Source organism: Coregonus lavaretus (genome assembly GCF_964263955.1).
Source record: "Coregonus lavaretus genome assembly, chromosome: 29".
In the NCBI taxonomy this organism is placed as follows: Eukaryota; Metazoa; Chordata; class Actinopteri; order Salmoniformes; family Salmonidae; genus Coregonus; species Coregonus lavaretus.
The window spans coordinates 30767833-30785855 of record NC_140016.1 but is presented as its reverse complement, the minus strand read 5'-3'; the positions used below and the strand labels follow the sequence as shown (position 1 = coordinate 30785855).

At 43.1% G+C, this 18023-nt stretch overlaps 1 protein-coding gene across 2 annotated transcripts in view; it reads right to left on the bottom strand.

Annotated features, from left to right (window-relative positions):
* Nucleotides 1-18023, bottom strand: part of gria2b (glutamate receptor, ionotropic, AMPA 2b) — a gene marked incomplete at both ends in the record, with an annotated part of 76121 nt that overhangs the window by 3918 nt on the left and 54180 nt on the right. For both annotated transcript variants that reach the window (XM_084146531.1, XM_084146532.1), the window contains 10 exons: nucleotides 1-245; nucleotides 373-571; nucleotides 6067-6434; nucleotides 6604-6810; nucleotides 7115-7222; nucleotides 13964-14068; nucleotides 14368-14535; nucleotides 14812-14970; nucleotides 15232-15285; nucleotides 16132-16328. The exon at nucleotides 1-245 is cut by the window's left edge and continues 3 nt beyond it. In XM_084146531.1, coding sequence (XP_084002657.1) covers nucleotides 1-245; nucleotides 373-571; nucleotides 6067-6434; nucleotides 6604-6810; nucleotides 7115-7222; nucleotides 13964-14068; nucleotides 14368-14535; nucleotides 14812-14970; nucleotides 15232-15285; nucleotides 16132-16328 — 1810 coding nt within the window. The remainder of the gene's footprint in view (nucleotides 246-372; nucleotides 572-6066; nucleotides 6435-6603; nucleotides 6811-7114; nucleotides 7223-13963; nucleotides 14069-14367; nucleotides 14536-14811; nucleotides 14971-15231; nucleotides 15286-16131; nucleotides 16329-18023) is intronic.

Sequence of the window (18023 nt, the reverse complement as noted above, 5' to 3'; positions counted from 1 at the left end):
AATGAGGATCCTTTGGGCGTGGCGATCCCATAGCCTTTGGAGTCCAGGTTGCCGCCAACCTTCATGGTGTCGCACGGCTTCCGCTGCTCGATGTACTCGTTCATGGTGGACTCCAGCAGATAGGCATATTTGCCCTTGGACTTGCGCACCCGCAGCACCCCCTCTGCTGTGGTTTTCACGAACACAGAGGGCTCTGCGCTCCGCATGTAAGTCCACATCTTATCGAATAGGGCAATTTTGGAGCGCTGGAGGGTGGAGAGGACAAATACAGACCTATCAGTTAAGAAGCAACACATTTTCCGTAATTTATAAGTTATTACTGTGTAATTACCATATTACCATGGGATTTCTAAGTACATTTCTGTCTCTTACCCTAAAAAACTCCTTGGTACTGCCGGAGTCCAGTGTTCCATAGGCAATCTCGGTCTGCTTCGCCAAATCCTCAGCACTCTCTATGGGCGACACCATCCTCTCAACAGTGAGGAAGGCAGCCAGATTGGCCGTGTAGGAGGAGATGATGATCAAGGTGAAGAACCACCATACCCCACCGACAATACGCCCAGAGAGGGATCTAGTGAAAAATGAAAAAACTAGTTATTAGATCCCTGTTTCCCAAATGGATGGTCAAACCCACTGGTGGACCACAATCGATTCATTTGATGGCTTAAGACTGTTTCCTGGCTTGTTGTGCAACAAGAAATGTCCAAAACCTTTACTAGATAATAGCTCCAAAAGGTTAGTAAAACATTACAAAATGTAAATGTTGTCAGTATATTGAGTACAAGCTGTTCAGAGGTGATAGGTCACTATAACACGCAAAACTTCAAAGGGAAATCAGCCTGAATTGTCCTCAAATCCCTCTTTCCAACACCAAACATCCACACATGCCTTTGAAGATAGAGGATACATACATTCAACTCATAGCTGATTGATGGAGCATAAAGAAATGGTTTGACCATACACATACAGTGGGGAAAAAAAGTATTTAGTCAGCCACCAATTGTGCAAGTTCTCCTACTTAAAAAGATGAGAGAGGCCTGTAATTTTCATCATAGGTACACGTCAACTATGACAGACAAAATGAGAAAAAAGAATCCAGAAAATCACATTGTAGGATTTTTAATGAATTTATTTGCAAATTATGGTGGAAAATAAATATTTGGTCACCTACAAACAAGCAAGATTTCTGGCTCTCACAGACGTGTAAGTTCTCCTTTAAGAGGCTCCTCTGTCCTCCACTCGTTACCTGTATTAATGGCACCTGTTTGAACTTGTTATCAGTATAAAAGACCCCTGTCCACAACGTCAAACAGTCACACTCCAAACTCCACTATGGCCAAGACCAAAGAGCTGTCAAAGGACACCAGAAACAAAATTGTAGACCTGCACCAGGCTGGGAAGACTGAATCTGCAATAGGTAAGCATCTTGGTTTGAAGAAATCAACTGTGGGAGCAATTATTAGGAAATGGACGACATACAAGACCACTGATAATCTCCCTCGATCTGGGGCTCCACGCAAGATCTCACCCCGTGGGGTCAAAATGATCACAAGAATGGTGAGCAAATATCCCAGAACCACACGGGGGGACCTAGTGAATGACCTGCAGAGAGCTGGGACCAAAGTAACGAAGCCTACCATCAGTAACACACTACGCCGCCAGGGACTCAAATCCTGCAGTGCAGACGTGACCCCCTGCTTAAGCCAGTACATGTCCAGGCCCGTCTGAAGTTTGCTAGAGTGCATTTGGATGATCCAGAAGAGGATTGGGAGAATGTCATATGGTCAGATGAAACCAAAATAGAACTTTTTGGTAAAAACTCAACTCGTCGTGTTTGGAGGACAAAGAATGCTGACTTGCATCCAAAGAACACCATACCTACTGTGAAGCATGGGGGTGGAAACATCATGCTTTGGGGCTGTTTTTCTGCAAAGGGACCAGGACGACTGATCCGTGTAAAGGAAAGAATGAATGGGGCCATGTATCGTGAGATTTTGAGTGAAAACCTCCTTCCATCAGTAAGGGCATTGAAGATGAAACGTGGCTGGGTCTTTCAGCATGACAATGATCCCAAACACACCGCCCGGGCAACGAAGGAGTGGCTTCGTAAGAAGCATTTCAAGGTCCTGGAGTGGCCTAGCCAGTCTCCAGATCTCAACCCCATAGAAAATCTTTGGAGGGAGTTGAAAGTCTGTGTTGCCCAGCGATAGCCCCAAAACATCACTGCTCTAGAGGAGATATGCATGGAGGAATGGGCCAAAATACCAGCAACAGTGTGTGAAAACCTTGTGAAGACTTACAGAAAACGTTTGACCTGTGTCATTGCCAACAAAGGGTATATAACAAAGTATTGAGAAACTTTTGTTATTGACCAAATACTTATTTTCTACCATAATTTGCTAATAAATTCATAAAAAATCCTACAATGTGACTTTCTGGATTTTTTCCCCTCATTTTGTCTGTCATAGTTGACGTGTACCTATGATGAAAATTACAGGCCTCTCTCATCTTTTGAAGTGGGAGAACTTGCACATTTGGTGGCTGACTAAATACTTTTTTCCCCCACTGTAAATCAGTGATATCTCCGGTAATCACATGGCAAGGGAAACTGAGCACCCTGGAGCCAATATACAGCGTTAGCTCTCCCAGTAAACAACATCAAGGCCCAGTCATGTGTAAAGGGATGCGGTGGGTAATAGTTGATGTCTTGATGACAAATCTCCCAGGAATTCATGTGACTGACTGTCCCCTCTCTGGTGCAAAGTGGGAGCCTGCTTAATATAATCGGCTGCATTCACACCTCATTAAATCACTATACACCGAGCACTAATATGACACTGAATTAATTACAGCTGGGACTATGATATTTCAAGCCATGGCACGTCTGCTTACATAATAAACTGTATGTCAAGGGGCACAAGGACTGCCAGGAGTGTACAGGATGTGTATTAAATGGAAGGGATCTTATCAGGATGATTCCAAGTTGTATAAAATACTAGCTATTTTATATCACTCAACAGAGAATTGAATAAATCCAGGTGTCATGTCCTGAAATAAAGTTTGGAGAGGTATTGTTAATGTACACTGAACAAAAATATAAACACAACATGTGAAGTGTTCGTCCCATGTTTCAGGACCTGAAATAAAAGATCCCAGAAATGTTCCACAAAAAGCTTATTTCTCTCAAATGTTTTGCATAAATTTGATTACATCCCTGTTAGTAAGCATTTCTCCTTTGCCAAGATAATCCATCCACCTGACAGGTGTGGCATATCAAGAAGCTGATTAAACAGCATGATCATTACACAGGGGCACCTTGTGCTGGGGACAATAAAAGGCCACTCTAAAATGTGCAGTTTTGTCAAACAACACAATGCCACAGATGTCTCAGATTTTGAGGGAGTGTGCAATTGGCATGCTGACTGCAGGAATGTCCACCAGAGCTGTTGCCAGATAATTTAATGTTCATTTCTCTACAATAAGCCGCCTCCATCATTTTAGAGAATTTGGCAGTACGTCCAACCGGCTTCACAACCGCAGACCACGTGTACGGCGTCATGTGAGCGAGCAATTTTCTGCTGTCAACGTTGTGAACAGAGTGTACCATGGTGGAGGTGGGATTATGGTATGGGCAGGCATAAGCTACGGACAACAAACACAATTGCATTTTATCAATGTCAATTTGAATGCACAGCAATACCATGACGAGATCCTGAGGCCCATTGTCGTGCCATTCATCCGCCGCCATCACCTCATGTTTAAGCATAATAATGCACGGCCCCATGTCACAAGGATCTGTACACAATTCCTGGAAGTTGAAAATGTCCCAGTTCTTCCATGGCCTGCATACTCACCAGACATATCACTCATTGAGCATGTTTGCGATTCTCTAGATCGACTTGTACGACAGCGTGTTCCAGTTCCCGCCAATATCCAGCAACTTCGCACAGCCATTGAAGAGGAGTGGGACAACATTCCACAGGCCACAATCAACAGCCTAATCAACTCTATGCGAAGGAGATGTGTCGCAATGCATGAGGCAAATGGTGATCACACCAGAAACTGACTGGTTTTCTGATCCACGTCCCTACCTTTTAAAAAAAAGGTATATGTGACCAACAGATGCATATCTGTATTCCCAGTCATGTGAAATCCATAGATCAGGGCCTAATGAATTTATTTCAATTGACTGATTTCCTTATATGAACTGTAACGCAGTAAAATCTTTGAAACTGTTGAATGTTGCGTTTATATTTTTCGGAAAGTATTCAGACGCCATGACTTTTTCCACATTTGGTTACATTACAGCCTTATTCTAAAATTGATTAAATTAAAGTTTTCCCTCATCAATCTACACACAATACCCCATAATGACAAAGTGAAAACAGGTTTTTATAATTTTTTTGCAAAATAAAAAACTGAAATACCTTATTTACATAAGTATTCAAACCCTTTGCTATGAAACTCGAAATTGAGCTCAGGTGCATCATGTTTCCATTGATCAACATTGAGATGTTTCTACAACTTGATTGGAGTCCACCTGTGGTAAATTCATCTGATTGAACATGATTTGGAAAGGCACACACCTGTCTATATAAGGTCCCACAGTTGACAGTGCATGTCAGAGCAAAAACCAAGCCATGAGGTCGAAGGAATTGTCTGTAGAGCTCAGAGAAAGGATTCTGTTGAGGCACAGATCTGGGGAAGGGTACCAAAAAATTTCTGCAGCATTGAAGGTCCCCAAGAACACAGCGGCCTCAATCATTCTTAAATGGAAGAAATTTGGAACCACCAAGACTCTTCCTAGAGCTGGCCGCCCGGCTAAACTGAGCAATCTGGGGAGAAGGGCCTTGGTCAGGGAGGTGACCAAGAATCCGATGGTCACTCTGACAGAGCTCCAGCGTTCGTCTGTGGAGATGGGAGAACCTTCCAGAAGGACAACCTTCTCTGCAGCACTCCACCAATCAGGCCTTTATGGTAGATTGGCCAGACGGAACCACTCCTCAGTAAAAGGCACATGACAGACTGCTTGGAGTTTGCCAAAAGGCATCTAAAGGACTCTCAGACCATGATAAACAAGATTCTCTAGTCTGATGAAACCAAGATTGAACTCTTTAGCATGAATGCCAAGCGCACGTCTGGAGGAAACCTGGCACCATCCCTATGGTGAAGAATGGTGGTGGCAGCATCATGCTATGGAGATGTTTTTCAGCGGCAGGGACTGGGAGACTAGTCGGGATCGAGGGAAAGATGAACGGAGCAAAATACAGAGAGATCCTTGATGAATACCTAAAGGTTCACCTTCCAACGGGACAACGACCCTAAGCACACAACCAAGACAACGCAGGAGTGGCTTCAGGACAAGTCTCTGAATGTCCTTGAGTGGGCCAGCCAGAGCCCGGACTTGAACCCGATCGAACATCTCTGGAGAGACCTGAAAATAGCTGTGCAGCGATGCTCCCCATCCAACCTGACATAACTTGAGAGGATCTGCAGAGAAGAATAGGAGAAACTCCCCAAATACAGGTGTGCCAAGCTTGTAGCATCATACCCAAGAAGACTCGAGGCTGTAATCGCTGCCAAAGGTGCTTCAACAAAGTACTGAATAAAGTGTCTGAATACTTATGTAAATGTGATATTTCAGGTTTTTATTTGTAATAAATTAACAAAAATGTCTAAACCTGTTTTTGCTTTGTCATTATGGGGTATTTTATGTAGATTGATGAGGGCAAAAAACAATTTAATCCATTTGAGAATAAGGCTGTAACATAACAAAATGTGGAAAAAGTCAAGGGGTCTGAATACTTTCCGAATGCACTGTATATCTTTATCTGCTTATATTACACTGTAAGATGCTTGAGAATACATTGCCATTTAAAACAACAACCTGGGGAATAGTTACAGGGGAGAGGAGGGGGGACAAATGGAAGCTGGGGATGATTAGATCGTCATTGTAGCATGAGTTGCGAGGTTGGGAAATTCAGCAAGAATATCATTGTAAGAATACGAGTCAGTCACACTGAGCCAGCCTAACAACATACAATCAGGAGGCAGTTTGAGACGCACCTAGGCGAGATGTCACAGCCCTGTCTCATGAAGGCGCCGAGGGAGAACCAGAGACTGTTGAATATCCCAAACTCGTTGGTAGACTCATTAGTCTGGATCTGGCCATCCTCGTACTCCTCTGTGTGCCACTCGTATGGGCTGAATCGACTGACCAGGAAGAGCACCACGCTCACACCGATGTAGGCAAACACGATACACATCCAGATTTCATAGGCCAGAGGGTCCAGGAAGGAGAAGACCCCAGGTTTTGACTTTTGGGGTTTCTTGATCATGATGGAGATACCCAGTGACATGAAGGGCTTGGAGAAGTCAATTACTTCTTCTCGGACGAGGGTGATGGTCAACGGTGCCACAGCTATATCAGCTTTCTGGGGAGGAGAGGGGGAAAGAGCTTGATGTTATAAAGAGCTAATGTTATTGTTCTAGGGAAACAGGGTGGGCTTTAGTAGTATTTAAAGGGAACTACTGGGGATGTTTGTATACAGCAAGTTATTGGATTTGATCAATATTAGAAGGTCCATGCATCTCTTTTCTTACCCCATAGACAAGCTCTCCCACCATTCCGTTCCAGATCTTGGTCTCAGCGTCTCGGGCTCCGTATTTTCCATCCCCTACAATTTTCAGTTGGTATTTGAAGCCACAGTGCTTGGCTATCTCAGCAGCCAGATCTACACAATAGCCCTCATATCTTTCATTGTCTAAAAAAAGGTCAGCATTCTTCTTGAGCATTACATATGGGGCTTCCTGAGGGTGAAAACCAAAAATACTGCCTTTAGCCTTTACATCATGGTATACATGCTAGCTGTGTACATTTAGAGGCTTTCACTGAAGGAATGAACAGCTCATAAATAGACATAGACTACTATGGGTTTGTTTGTGTATGTACAGTGTCCATATTAGAACTGCCTCAGTGTCACTGTAATACTATAAAAACATGATTCTATGGACTAACAATTGCTAAGTAAGAAACGAATCCAAGGATTTTCAATCCAATTGTTGTGTATTAAAGAGTCAGTTGGTATGAATAGAGTCAATGATAAGTAATTACCAAGATGGTGGTCACAATGACAGTTTTGTTTTCCATTCCTGTTGTGTCATTCGGAAACACGTCTGATTTTGTGACAGCCATTTTGTCAACTTCGTTCCAATATCCAATCTGTGGAGAAAATAATGAATAGTGAATGAACAATTCCATGTCATGAGACGGTAGACAGCGTTGTTGTTTCAGATGAGTGGAAACGTACAGTTATGAATATAACTACTGTTCCCTGATGGCACGAAGGAGGTATAACATGCTATGGGAAGTCAACGACCAATCCTATTCACCTGAAGAAATCTGAAATCACGCACAACAGTCCAATGGAGGCCAAGCCCACCCTTGAAAGCCTCGCCTTCCTGGCTATAATATCGGGGCTTGCATACATTTCCTCAATTCAGTACTGCTCTTCAGAGCCCAAACTCCCTGACGGTGCGAGGCCAAAATATGTTATATCTCGTTCCTCCTTCAGGAAACAGTAGTTATATTCATAACTGTACGTTCCCTTTTAGTCGGTTACTCTGTATAACATTCTATGGGGACGTACAATAACGCCCCAAGCCGGCTCAGAGGGTACCAAACTAGGAGGTCCATGGCAGCCAAAGCACACACAGGTTCCACCGGCTCCAAAAAGGGGTTACAGAAGCCACCTTTATCCCCTAATACTTACCCAACAGGCCTGAACTGTCAGAGCCTCATAAGGCCTGAACTATCAGAGCCCCATATAGGGAACCAGAACTTGCTGCAACTTGGCTGTGAGCACTGCCACGCTGACACTGCAGCCCAAGTCCATAGACCCCACGGTTCCAAGAACAATACTTATCTTGCGAGCCTGAAATGTCCGAACTCGTACAAGGAACCGCAAGTCCATAATAACAGAACACCTGTCATTACTTGGTAAAGTGCAGATACTCACTGCATAGCATTGACCAGAGTCAATGAACCACGGTAGCCCAAGGCTCAAAGCCACAGGGAACTGCCTAACATCGACCCCAATGGCCCAAGCCCATTCCAGTTCCAAAAAGGCTTGCACAGAGACCCAAGGAGTCTGGAATGCCAGAACTCACACAAGGAACCGCAATTCAAAAACAACAGGGCACCTGCTGTGTCTTGGTAATGCGCGTTTGCGCACAGCCCCATCAATGAACCATGGCAGTCCAAGGGTCAAACCCACAGGTAAACTGTGGTAACCCGAATAAATGCGCAACCTGCACACTGCCTAGCACCCGGTCCCTGACCCTGCCATAAGAAACTCAGGAATTGGGTGTTGCATAACTTTGTTAATTAAATCAATATTTGTAAACTCAGGTTCCCTTCATCACACGCTGACTGTATAGTCGTAATCACGTTCAAGGGTAAACCCCTAGTCGTCAAATTCAACATTTCAGGGGCCAATCCCACAGTTCCATATCTCCGGCCGTGGGTGCCAAATTGTCCTGTGCGCCTGGGACAATAGATCCCGACGACACAGAACCCTCCAGGGGGTCCCCGCCCAACAGGCGGATGATCTCCAGGAACCAGGTTTGTCTGGTCCAACGGGGTGCCACCAGAATCAACAACAGACCCTCCTGATGGACCCTCTCCATGGTGGCCTGAATCCGGTCCACCAGAGGAACACATAGAGCAGGTTCCAAGACCAATGATAGGCCAAAGCATCCGTTCCTGACGGAGCACGCAGATCCCTCATTGAGAAGAACAGACGACAATGCATGTTTTCTTGCGATGTGTAAGTTCTACATCGGCCCTGCCGAACCAGTCCCATATCTGGGCCACCACTCCGTAGAGATAGGCCCCCCCTGGAAAGTAGATCTGCAACCACGTTGAGAGATCCGGGAAGATACTTCGCCCTGAGCGACAATACATTCTTACTGCTCTATACAAGCAGGTAACGGGCCAGGTTTAGGATAGAGACCAAATGGAATCATGTGGGAACCAAAAAAGTGTTAAACAAATCAAAATATATTTTATATTTGAGATTATTCAAAGTAGCCACCCTTTGCCTTGATGACAGCCTTGCACACTCTTGACATTCTCTCAACCAGCTTCATGAGGTAGTCACCTGGAATGTATTTCAATTAACAGGTGTCTCTTGTTAAAAGTGAATTTGTGGAATTCCTTTCCTTCTTAATGCATTTGAGCCAATCAGTTGTGTTGTGATAAGGTAGGGGTGGTATACAGAAGATAGCCCTATTTGATAAAAGACCAAGTCCATATTATGACAAGAACAACTCAAATAAGCAAAGAGAAACGGCAGTCCATCATTACTTTAAGACATGGAGGTCAGTCAATACTGGGTAATGTCACCCGACCTCAACCCAATTGAGTTGGTTTGGGATGAGTTGGACCGCAGAGTGAAGGAAAAGCAGCCAACAAGTGCTCAGCATATGTGGGAACTCCTTCAAGACTGTTGGAAAAGCATTCCAGTTGAAGCTGGTTGAGAGAATGCCAAGAGTGTGCAAAGCTGCCATCAAGGCAAAGGGTGGCTACTTTGAAGAATCTCAAATATAAAATATATTTTTGTTTAACACTTTTTTGGTAACTACATGATTCCATATGTGTTATTTCATAGTTTTGATGTCTTCTCTATTATTCTACAATGTAGAAAATAGTAAAAATAAAGAAAAACCCTTGAATGAGTAGGTGTGTCCAACCTTTTGACTGGTACTGTATATAGATAAATAAAATCATGGTGTAAAAGACAACTGTCTGATTAGCGCCTGCCTGAGTGGACTAATCCATTGTTGAGGCCGTGGGGATGGCACATTCCATCACTTGAGGACATGTGCTACTGAAATTGTATATGGTTATATTACGTGTGTAAAATGGTGCAACACTAATAAAAATACAACTATTTTATAACAGATGCGCTTTTTCCCGCGTTGGATAGCAGTCGCTGTCCGCGGTTCTGAAACATATCAGTGCGCTGTTGAATTGGCGTCTTTTCCTAGACCATGTTTCTAGGTGCATAATAGCAAAGTTAACCAGCATATTGGTATTGAGAACAATGTGGTGGAGGCAGCAGTGGAGTTAGGAGATGAGAAAACAGTCCTTTCCTTAATGGTCTAAGAAAAGTGAGGACAGAGGAAACCAACTTAATTAGGTCTATAATCAATAGCCTAACTGTTAAATGTGCCTGGCTTTATAAATCATCCATATACAGTGGGGAAAAAAAGTATTTAGTCAGCCACCAATTGTGCAAGTTCTCCCACTTAAAAATATGAGAGAGGCCTGTACTTTTCATCATAAGTACACGTCAACTATGACAGACAAATTGAGAAAAAAAAATCCAGAAAATCACATTGTAGGATTCTTTATGAATTTATTTGCAAATTATGGTGGAAAATAAGTATTTGGTCACCTACAAACAAGCAAGATTTCTGGCTCTCACAGACCTGTAACTTCTTCTTTAAGAGGCTCCTCTGTCCTCCACTCGTTACCTGTATTAATGGCACCTGTTTGAACTTGTTACCAGTATAAAAGACACCTGTCCACAATCTGAAACAGTCACACTCCAAACTCCACTATGGCCAAGACCAAAGAGCTGTCAAAGGACACCAGAAACAAAATTGTAGACCTGCACCAGGCTGGGAAGACTGAATCTGCAATAGGTAAGCAGCTTGGTTTGAAGAAATCAACTGTGGGAGCAATTATTAGGAAATGGAAGACATACAAGACCACTGATAATCTCCCTCGATCTGGGGCTCCACGCAAGATCTCACCCCGTGGGGTCAAAATGATCACAAGAACGGTGAGTAAAAATCCCAGAACCACACGGGGGGACCTAGTGAATGACCTGCAGAGAGCTGGGACCAAAGTAACAAAGCCTACCATCAGTAACACACTACGCCACCAGGGACTCAAATCCTGCAGTGCAGACGTGTCCACCTGCTTAAGCCAGTACATGTCCAGGCCCGTCTGAAGTTTGCCAGAGTGCATTTGGATGATCCAGAAGAGGATTAGGAGAATGTCATATGGTCAGATTAAACCAAAATATAACTTTTTGGTAAACACTCAACTCGTCGTGTTTGGAGGACAATGAATGCTGAGTTGCATCCAAAGAACACCATACCTACTGTGAAGCATGGGGGTGGAAACATCATGCTTTGGGGCTGTTTTTCTGCAAAGAGACCAGGACGACTGATCCGTGTAAAGGAAAGAATGAATGGGGCCATGTATCGTGAGATTTTGAGTAAAAACCTCCTTCCATCAGCAAGGGCATTGAAGATGAAACGTGGCTGGGTCTTTCAGCATGACAATGATCCCAAACACACCGCCCGGGCAATGAAGGAGTGGCTTCGTAAGAAGCATTTCAAGGTCCTGGAGTGGCCTAGCCAGTCTCCAGATCTCAACCCCATAGAAAATCTTTGGAGGGAGTTGAAAGTCCATGTTGCCCAGCGACAGCCCCAAAACGTCACTGCTCTAGAGGAGATCTGCATGGAGGAATGGGCCAAAATACCAGCAACAGTGTGTGAAAACCTTGTGAAGACTTACAGAAAACGTTTGACCTGTGTCATTGCCAACAAAGGGTATATAACAAAGTATTGAGAAACTTTTGTTATTGACCAAATACTTATTTTCCACCATAATTTGCAAATAAATTCATTAAAAATCCTACAATATGATTTTCTGGAATTTTTTTTCTCATTTTGTCTGTCATAGTTGACGTGTTCCTATGATGAAAATTACAGGCCTCTCTTATCTTTTTAAGTGAGAGAACTTGCACAATTGGTGGCTGACTAAATACTTTTTTCCCCCACTGTACATCTACAGAAATAAAACAGATCCTGCTTCTGTTGCCTGTTTGAGTGTTTGTTTAATAGCCTGCTGATTCCGTGAGCACCAAGCCTCTGTGAGCACCAACCCCAACATGTCGGATAAACAATTTCACAAATTCGGCTGTTTTTAATCTTTGCTATGGTGTAATAAAGGCTTTACACTTTTTTTTCATTAGAACAGCCTCTCTGGTATTATTTATAATTTATTTAGTGTGGTTTACACTGTTCCAAATTTCCAGAAAAACTATAGTTATAATAATATTATTAATAATAATAATAACCCTCCTTTTTCTTTTTCTCCTTATTGTTATTATTACTATTATTGTTAAAATCATCATTATTATAATAATAAGTAATGTCATTATCATTAGTATGCTTAGTATAGCAGCCTTGTATAACCACCATCGAGCTGTAGGCCTAAGTCAGCATCTTGTTTAGTCTTAATACCGTAACTTACTTAGGCTTATATTTCAATACTTATATAAGCTACAGTACTGTATGAATCAATCATTCATTCGTTCATGTCATCACACAGCATTCGAGTCATTCATGATTTGAAATGCAATCAAGCATTTTAGTTTTAAAATAAAATAACGTGACCCTTGAATAATTAGCGTACACAATAAATAAACCGTTCCATTTTGGAAATTGCATTCATGAATGAATGCGACTGGTTTTGGTCTTTGCTGTAATAAAGGCTTTACAAAAAATAGAAATAATAATTACAGACTCTTTAGTACGCTTATAATTGATTTAGTATTGTTTACATTGTTCCAAACGGTTAGAGAAATTATATTGTAATCTAACAGCACCTGTTTGGCACACATAATTTGCACCCAGCGCTTGCTCCTTACCTTCTTTTTCTTGATCTCCAGTATTTTTCACAACTAGTCAAATGTATTCCACACGTCTGACTTCCCCTTTACCTCCTGAGCAACCAGTAAACATTCCCCCATTTTGAGTTTATTTGTCACGTCCTCTGCATCTATTCAGCAACAAGGACAGCGCGATAAACACTGTTGATGTTCTGTGGTGGTCACTGCAGCAGGGAGGAGAGGGAGACAATTGGTGCTAGTCACACAGTCATTCGCTGTCATTTCTTTTAACACAGTGCAGCAAGTCTGAGCCAGGCCCGGCCCGGCACAATCAAATCATTTGTGGTCGGACTCCCTTTAGTCATTTGTGTGTCTTAATTATTTAATCAAACAGTGCACTTAAAGCATCAGACAAGCTCACTGCATATAGTTGATTTGATTAAAACATATAGGATGTGTCTATATATGGAAAAATACACGTTTGAACATTTCAACCAATCCATTTTTTTTCTTTTTTGTCAGGGACAGCCCTAGGGCACAGTCGGAGGTTCAAACTCAGCTGGTTAGCCTTTTTTAACTTACTCTTACCACTAACCATCTTACTCAAGTAAGGAAGCACTGGCTATACAAGCAGAGCAGAAAGTAGTGGGTTTTTAGCAAACACAAATCCTACCCAAGCAAGGAAGCATTAGCTGGACAAGAAGGGCAGAAAGTAGTTTGATTTTAGCAAACACAAAACCGATACCAAGACCGATAACCCGCAACATCTAGGGGGACGAGTACTCTCTCCCCACTAACAGACACCTAAGTTGGATCAGAATCTCGTAGCCTATGTGTGCTTGAAAAGTTAGTAAATTGCGTGACAGGTTCTTCCTTCAGGCGAGCTGAAGAGTGAAGAATTTAGGAAATGAATGTGAGCCCCGGTATTATAGCCAAGAAGGCGGGGCTTCCAAGGGTGGGCTCGGCATCCATTGGCCCGTTGGGCGTGATTTCAGTTTGCTTCAGGTGAATAGGATTGGTCGTTTACTTCCCATAGTATGTTATACCAAATGAACAACTGATAAAGAACTGACTGAAGCATCTACACAGCAACATGTTAAGAATTCTCTCTCATTTCTTCTTGTTTTTTCTTGGTTCAGTGCTGATGTGCTGTTGTCTTGTTCCATCGCAGACCAACACATTTAAGACTGTCTGATATATTATGCCACCTTGATCTATTGAGATTTTGAGACATGTTCTAGCGATATTCATATTCAGAAACACTAGCATACCTTCACAGGACCATTATTCTTCAGCTCCATGATGTTAACTGAGTAATTTACTCGTTTGCCATATTGATCGAACTGAATATTCCCTGTGAGGCCATCCACACGAACCTAAAAGGACACAAAAGCACAGCGGCAGAATGGCAAGACGCCACCATTAAATACCTCATTCATAGACCAATTTACTTTTTCCACACAGATCTGGATTCACATTGCCTCGTCTAAGCTCTGAAGCTGGATGCTCAGGGTAGAAATCCCAAAAGTGTGTGGGAAGACTATTGTCATTGCTAGCTCAGGGGAGAATGTGTGTGTATGTTTTTGTGCGTCCTTACACTTCAGTCTCTGTGTGAGTGTGTGTGTGTATGTGGTATTGCCAGCCAGCCGTTGCCACGGCAACCCCATGCTGTCACCTGTTTGAGCGCTCGTTCAATCTCCACTCCCTGCGCCCAGGGCACAGCGGGGTTGGCCAGACAATCGCCGTTGTTGCCCTTTCTGGCGATGTCAATGCGCTGCTTGTGCAGGTAGCGGAAGGCCTCCGTCATCACCTGCACCGCGTCGTAGGTCAACGCAGATGTGTACTGCAATAGAACAGAAGGGGAAGGGTGTGTAAGTGTGTGGGGGATAAATGGGGACACAAGGGAGGGGGAGGAAGAGGTGGTGTGTGTCTGAGAGGGGTTGTGAGGACGTTAGTGTGCAAGTGGCTGTGTGTCTGGGTGTGTGCACGCACAGTATGTGTGAGCGAGAATAAGGGCAAAACATTTTTAAGCTGCAAACACTTCACAGCTCCCAGGGATGGAGAGATGCTAACTGAGTGCCTCTCAACCAACTAAACCCCCATGTGGATTTATACTTACCCTAATCTTACTGTCGGCACCAGGGTACTCCTTCTCCTCCAGAGCCTCCCACCTCTGGTCAAATTTGGAAACCAACGGGTCATCGAAATCCACAATCTGGAAACCTGAGACGTTGGCTCCTCCATATTGGATTTTGGAGAGGTCTCCATCAACGAAACCCTGAAATTAAAACAAGGAAATCCAAGCACAGACATGAAATGGAAATGTTTGCCATCATACAAATGTCAGCTGAAAGACAAAACAGGAAGGGAATTATTACCCAAAACTAACTAATTGGGCAATACATAAGGGATTCAATTGGAAGACAATAACTATGGCTTCTCAATGTCTCATCACTATGCATTTAGCTTAATAAATTATTTACAAGTCACTATGTTCTCCCTGAGATTCCAATTCCACCGCTGAGGTGTGAAATCTTACCAAATTTGCAATGATGTAGTGGTAGCCTTTCACATGTCTGCCAATGGTGATAACCTGGGGGCAAGATCAGATAGGTAAACAGAACAGATCATATATGAAACCCTAATGACATGGAAACCAAACAAGACAGTCTCCAAGTAATCATATTCCGCATGCTACAGCAGTCATGAGTGTTATTCTTATTGGCTTTATTTACAGTCACGAAAAACTGCCACCTGCCAGTGCTAGCACTTGTCAGTAACGAACCAAAACAGGAAGCCCATTTCAATAACTACCTCAAAAGCCATTTCACTAACTACCTCAAATGACACACCTGCAGCTAATCCCACCACATGAGTGACACCTCCACTTAGAAAGCCAGTTACATAAAGAGATTTAAATAATCATTTGAATAAAAATGTATTGTCCGTGACTTCCTTTGGCATAAAACTGTGCCCGGGTTTGATTATGTTTCTCTCAGATAAAACCTTTAGCATGCAGCAGCGATGGGAATACGCATTGATTTCAGCATTTGGTTAAACACACGTCTACTTGCCTTAAAAACTCATTGATATACTCTCACACGGGCTAGGGATGATTTATACATAACCAGTTTATGTGAATCTCTGTGGCCTTTTGTTGCAGTCTAATTTAACGATTAGGGGGATTGTTGAAAGGCCTCAGTCCACTTGGGGGGGGGGGGGGGGGTAGGTGTGAATTGTTTGCAGGCAAGGATGACACTCACCCACACATAGGGAGTTAGACACAAACACACACCAACAAAATCTCAATTGCTGCATTACACACACTCATCATTGCCGTCATCATCAGCTCAGTCATAGTAGAATAGCTGTTCAATATAACACTGCTCTAACATCAGGTCCAGCATAAAGTACCAGAGGACTGAGCTTTTACGTTTACCTGTTCCATAATGTCTTTGACTTTGTCCTGTTCACAGTCCAGGATGACCCGTCTCTCCTTCTTGTTCTCCAGGTCCTGGAAGAGGGAGCGGTAGGCCTCGTCTTTCCTCTCGTCCTTCAGGTTGCCCACGTTGATGGCTGTCACATGCCACTTCCTTTCTGCAGCTGTGTCCAGCACCACCTGCAGTGTGGTCAGACCTGGACAGACAAGAAGGTCATGTTCATTAGGCGCAAAACGGACAAAACTATTCTGAAACCGAGTGAAACGAGGAGGCACAATCTGAACATCTCCAATAAGATATGCTTGTTTGTGTTTTCGGTCGCAAAACGTTTTACTGTGATGTGTTCTAATGAACCTGACCCAGGATAGTAAACACTTCAGATTTGCCATAGTACATCTGAGAATACAGATCCTTATAGGGTTTTAGATTCATGCAAATAGATACGGTGCCTTCGGAAAGTATTCAGACCCTTTGACTTTTTCCACATTTTGTTACATTACAGCCTGATTCTAAAATGTATTCAAATTTGCTTCAGGTGCCTTTTGGCAAACTCCAAGTGGTCTGTCATGTGCCTTTTACTGAGGAGTGGCTTCTGTCTGGCCACTCTACCATAAAGGCCTGATTGGTGCAGTGCTGCAGAGATGGTTGTCCTACTGGAAGGTTCTCCCATCTCCACAGAGGAACCCTGCAGCTCTGTTAGAGTGACCATCGGGTTCTTGGTCACCTCCCTGACCAAGGCCCTTCTCCACCGACTGCTCAGTTTGGCCAGGCGGCCAGCTCAAGGAAGAGTCTTGGTCGTTCCAAACTTCTTCCATTAAAGATTGATGGAGGCCACTGTGTTCTTCAATCAAGTTGTAGAAACATCTTAAGGATGATCAATGGAAACAGGATGCACCTAAGCTCAATTTCGAATCTCATAGCAAAGGGTATGAATACTTATGTAAAAACCTGTTTTCGCTTTGTCATTAAGGGGGATTGTGTGTAGATTGATGTGATATATATATATATATATATATATATACAGTTGAAGTCGTAAGTTTACATACACTTAGGTTGGAGTCATTAAAACTAGTTTTTCAACCACTCCACAAATGTCTTGTTAACAAACTATAGTTTTGCCAAGTCGGTTAGAACATCTACTTTGTGCATGACACAAGTAATTTTTCCAACAATTGTTTACAGACAGATTATTTCACTTATAATTTACTGTATCACAATTCCAGTGGGTCAGAAGTTTACATACACTAAGTTGACTGTGCCTTTAAACAGCTTGGGAAATTCATGTCATGTCATGGCTTTAGAAGCTTCTGATAGGCTAATTGACATCATTTGAGTCAATTGGAGGTGTACCTGTGGATGTATTTCAAGGCCTACCTTCAAACTCAGTGCCTCTTTGCTTGACATCATGGAAAAATCAAAAGAAATCAGCCAAATAATTGTAGACCTCCACAAGTCTGGTTCATCCTTGGGAGCAATTTCCAAACGCCTGAAGGTACTACGTTCAGCTGTACAAACAATAGTATGCAAGTATAAACACCATGGGACCACGCCGCCGTCATACCGCTCAGGAAGGAGACGTGTTCTGTCTCCTAGAGATGAACATAGTTTGGTGTGAGAAGTGCAAATCAATCCCAGAACAACAGCAAAGGACCTTGTGAAGATGCTGGAGGAAACAGGTACAAAAGTATCTATATCCACAGTAAAACAAGTCCTATATCGACATAACCTGAAAGGCCGCTCAGCAAGGAAGAAGGCACTGCCCCATAACCTGCATAATAAAGCCAGACTACGGTTTGCAACTGCACATGGGTACAAAGATCGTACTTTATGGAGAAATGTCCTCTGGTCTGATGAAACCAAAATATAACTGTTTGGCCATAATGACCATCGT